General features: G+C 38.5%; 1 protein-coding gene across 1 annotated transcript; it reads left to right on the plus strand.

Annotated features, from left to right (window-relative positions):
• The first annotated feature begins 1,881 nt into the window (after positions 1 to 1,881).
• On the plus strand, positions 1,882 to 4,791 carry LOC128867897 (GATA zinc finger domain-containing protein 14-like). Its single transcript, XM_054109489.1, has one exon. It carries the CDS (start codon positions 2,246 to 2,248, stop codon positions 4,676 to 4,678), a length of 2,433 nt encoding a protein of 810 aa, XP_053965464.1. The 5' UTR covers positions 1,882 to 2,245; the 3' UTR covers positions 4,679 to 4,791.
• Positions 4,792 to 5,130: the final 339 nt, after the last annotated feature.

A 5,130-nucleotide genomic window follows, 5' to 3' on the forward strand; every position in this document is an offset into this window, starting at 1 on the left:
AGTATGGTATTTTATTTTTTTTTTCATTTTTTTTTTTTTTTTTTTTAAATTATTCTATAACATCTTAAGATTATTGTGTGAAAGTTTGAAGTGCATTAGAGTAAAATTGACAAAGACACAAAGGATTAAGTATCTACCTCTCCAACCGGATTTCACGCTGCCGAAAATAGCTACCTAATCTTTAAACGCGTTTTTCTCACACTTGCCTTTTTTACGGTCGGTGTCCACTGTAGATTCATATCTACTGCACCGATTCTTTTCAAGTTTAGTTTTTTTGTTTCTTTACTTTATTCACGAGGTAATGACGTCGAGTTTTTTTTTTTTTTAAATTTTGTCATATTTTAAAACAACAAAGTTTTCAAGTTTTTTTTATGAAAAATCGGTGTTTTGACTTCAAAGCGCTTTAAAAAATTAAAAAAAAAAAAAAAAAAAATTCGACGTTGTTACCTGCGAAACTTTATTAGCTGATGAAATCAATTTGGTTTTTTGATTTTAGTTGATCCAGTAATGAGTTCTGAGGGACACGGCAATAAAACTTTTTTATGAGACGTCCGCGAAGACTCGCTGCCACCAACTCATTTCTTCATAAAAATCAATGAAAATTTCACACAATATTCTTTAAATATGACTTTATAATGAAGTAATTTTAAAATTTTGAATAAATCAACTGTGTCGACAAAAAAAATTTCGAAAAATATGCTTGTTTTACACCGAATTAACCATACTACCCCCTTAATTCAAGTTTGCACAAATGCAAAAAAAAACATTATCCGAAATAAAAAAAATTTGAGCCGTCATGGCACACCTGGCAGATGTGAAACATCGTGTGTGTACAAGTAATATGCATACAAGATAATATTATTACAGGAATCAAATATAGCCTAATGAAAAAATGAAGTATTACGAATTTCTTACAGAAAATGGTAACTTTATTTAATAAACATTTATTTACATATGATATCAAAATTCGATATTAATATCAAGCCACAATTTAAATATTTTCATCTGTGACTTCAGTAAAAGTTAACTTCGATGTTTCCTCTGCCGGTATTACTGTGACGATTGGTCGATGATAACTAAAGTACGTTACAAAAGTATTGGATGAAATATTATGAAGATATCTCACAAATACAGCATCTATTGTTGTTCCATATTTGCTAGTAGATTCTCTTGGATTGTTGTTGATTTGCAATTGAAATTCTTTTTGAAGTGTGCTTTGAGTGATGAAATTTTTTGAATTTTCAGGTGGCGCAAAATTCATCATCCAGTTTTGTATTTGAAAATGATTAAATAAAATTAAAAAAAAATTAAATAAAAAAATGACTTTCAGTGATGAAATTTTTTGAATTTTCAGGTGGCGCAAAATTCATCATTCAGTTTTGTATTTGAAAATGATTAAATAAAATTAAAAAAAAAATTAAATAAAAAAATGTCTTTGAGTGATGGAATTTTTGAATTTTCAGGTGGCGCAAAATTAATCATCCAGATTTGTATTTGAAAATTATTAAATAAAATTAAAAAAATAATAAATAAAAAAATGACTTTGAGTGATGAAATTTTTTGAATTTTCAGGTGGCGCAAAATTCATCATCCAGTTTTGTATTTGAAAATGAAAAAAAAATTAAATAAAAAAATTACTTTGAGTGATGAAATTTTTTTAATTTTCAGGTGGCGCAAAATTAATTATCCAGTTTTGTATTTGAAAATTATTAAATAAAATTTAAAAATAAAATTTCTTCAAAAAGCGCGAGCGAAAAACGCATTTCCACGAGACGCAGTGCTAATTAGATATTTTTATTTTTCAAGAAATTGTGTATATAAACATATTTAGTAATTGAATAATTTGTGGTTAAGTTGAGAACGGAGGGTTTGAAGATTGGTTTGAATAGCGCCATTTCGGCCATATATTTGTATTGCCTGCTTGCTTGATATCTTCGCTGCGGCCTAGCTGCTTGCCCGTGTTCCCGTATTCCCGTATCGGTGCTTTGTTCGTCGCTTCAATTCGCATTATTTCGCTTTCGGCCATTTATATTAGAGTTGACCGCTTTACTTGCACACAAGCTAAAATAATAAGAAATTGTGTAAATTTGTAGACTAGAGCAATTGAAGGAAGTGGGCACGCAGTAATTACTGGACAACGCGTCTCATTACAATACTCAATATTACAGCGGTAAGAAAATAGATAGACCAACATTTACGAAAGCATTGTGCTGTTGAGGCAATAGAGGAAATATTGCTAGCAACAATGGCCAATAACAATGCGCCGGGCCATTTTAGCAGAAATGGCGTCAGTAGCAACATAAATGCGGTTGGAATTGATGGTGCTACCATCGGTGGGGCCAGTGCTGGAGTTGCGGTGAGCAACCTGAGCGATGTTTGCAATTTCCTCCAGACACCTAACATAAATACAGCGCTTAATTTGCCAGCAGGCGCTTGCTCATATGATCATCTTATCGAAATGATACGAGGTCTCGATCTGCAGGACGACGGAATTAGAATGAATCATAAGATGAAGGCGATCCGTTCCGATTTTTGCGCGCTAGTGCACGATGAAAACATGTTATGTGAATGCATGGACTATATTAATGGCAAAGCTCTCGGCGATGGCGAAATGGCATTGAAATTTGCTATGCTCTTCTCGTCGCATAACTTTGACCAATTGGCAATGAAAGACATCAAAATACGTAGTGCGATGCTAAAGGTGCTCGAGACGAATTACCTGAATGCCGATACATACCGCGTCCACGATAAAGAACGGCTGTACAATTCCATCACATTATTGGGTGAATATTACAACCGTGTACGCCTGGCCGATCAATCGCCTATAACTATCTTAGGCGAATCTTTGCTATCCCTACTCATACGCGAAGTTAGCGCATTGGAACCCATCGATGTGAGATTGGCCAAATTGATACTATCACAAATCACCCTAAACGGTGATATAATTCGGGTTAAACATAAAAACGAATTGACACAACTTCTCTACCACATAAGGCGTAATTTAATTGAGCAACCCACGCTTAGTGCGACCGTTAAGGCGTTACTCCTGATGACGCTCGATCTATACTATAGTAATTTTACTAATTTGGGGGCACAGTTAGAACAGATGTACACGAAATATTTGGTTCAAGATGTTGAAGACGACGGCAATAACAATATCAATGCTGGTGCGTCACCGCAAGCCGCCCTACCAGTGTATATGCCAGTGATGGCACAACAATCACCGCAGCAGTTGCAGTTGTTGCAGCAGCAGCAGCATCAACCCATAACACCATTGCAACTACAGACACAACAATCGTTGACTACCTTAAATAACTATTCACCGCAAGATCAAAATTGCAGTGCTCCAAACGAGGCGCAAGCAAGCGGTGTATATGAAAATGGTGGTAGTGAAAATACAGCAAATGATTCATACGAATCACAACCATCAACAAAGAAATGGAGTGAACAGGTGTGCGAAGATTCGCTCTATGAAAGTGAATTTGGCAATGATTTTAACAGCTACGAACAAGACTTAAAGGATGGTAAAGATGGTGCAGATGGTGGGGCTGAAAATGAAGTACAAGGCCGCTTGAGCAATGGACGCGGCAAATTGAGTGCCAGCGGTAATAGTCGGTACAATGACGATGATAGCTTGAGCCGCAATGCTAGGCGTTCGCAAAAACCACGCAATTCACCACGTCCACTTAAACACCAAGCACACGATGGCTATGAAGGGGAGGGCGCACATGATGAGCAACAAAAACAACAGCGTGAAGAGCAGGATCAAACCAAACCACTACCTCGCTGGCGTGCGCCGCGTTTCAATCGTGAAAACGAGTTCCAAAGCGGCGATAAGCCACAGCATAACCAACAACGTCGCTACAGTGCCAGTTTCGATGATGATCACAGTGTGCGGAGCGACGGTGGCAGCATTCGTTTGTACAGCATCAACGATCGTTTACGACACTCACAGGAGAAGATGGAGCGTAGTGGTAGTAATTTCAATTCTATCGCCAATTCGAACTGGGATCGGCAGTCGCAGCATGCAGATGATCGCAGTGAGCGCTCCTATATCAGTAACTATGAGCGCGGCAACAATTACCGCCGTGGCAATCACCATTTCAATAATCGTCACAACTATGACAAACCGCCGCGCTTCCAAAAGCCACAACAAAAAGACAACAACATACATAGCAACTCGTGGCGTCAATCACGCAACAACGTAATGAACAACTCATACCACGATGAGAACTCATCATACCGCTCCAACGGGCCCGAATCGAATAGTCGCAGTTCATCGCGTGCACGCACTCTACCACGTCCAAGCAAATCACGCCACTTTGACGATGCAGACGCAGATGATGGTGCTAATAATGCTTCGTCCTATCGTCGCAGTCAGAGTCCTTCAATGCATAGGCAAAATCAACAACACCAGCAGCGCACACGTAATTTTAACGCGCGTTATAGTAGCCAGAGCAGCTTGGCCAGCGAAGCGTCGAGCACATTTGATAGGCGTCAACGTAATCGCAACTTTGGCCGACATGCGCAACAACAGCAAGATCGCTGGGAAGATACGCATAGCGTGCACGATCAGCCCGACAGCAATGCACGAAACGCGAAAAATGATAACAGCGAACTGGTGCGCAATGCACGCCAAACTGTCAAGTATATGAACTATTTGTCGTCGAAGAAGTGAGAGGAGGCCAGTGTGCCAGATTCAACTGAGCAAGCAGCGCGGTAGCGTTTGGTGTCAAGTCAATGATGAGATCAAAAACTGCTTAGAAATGGCACACGAAGCGGCGCTAAACAACAACAACGGAAACAATACCGAAAACGATGTGGCAACAAATATGCCGCAGGAGTTGTTTAAATATTTCATTTACATCGTCGTCATGTCTCTGCTGAGTTTGTTTATGTTTTTAGTTTTTAAGTTCAAATAATGGTGTAAAGTCAAGGCGAATTCGTTAAAGGTGGTGGCACTAGACCAACAGCACTGTTCTGTACGTTTGATTGTGAAAGCAAAGTATTGAGAAATTAGAAAACAAATAATCAATTCGCCTTGTTTCATGCTGAGCTGACGGCCACATGGACACGGCGAAAAAAAAAACAACTAAGCTGATTTACCAACACCTCCTTTAATAGATTCGC

This window comes from Anastrepha ludens, chromosome 6 (assembly GCF_028408465.1).
Source record: "Anastrepha ludens isolate Willacy chromosome 6, idAnaLude1.1, whole genome shotgun sequence".
Classification (NCBI taxonomy): domain Eukaryota; kingdom Metazoa; phylum Arthropoda; class Insecta; order Diptera; family Tephritidae; genus Anastrepha; species Anastrepha ludens.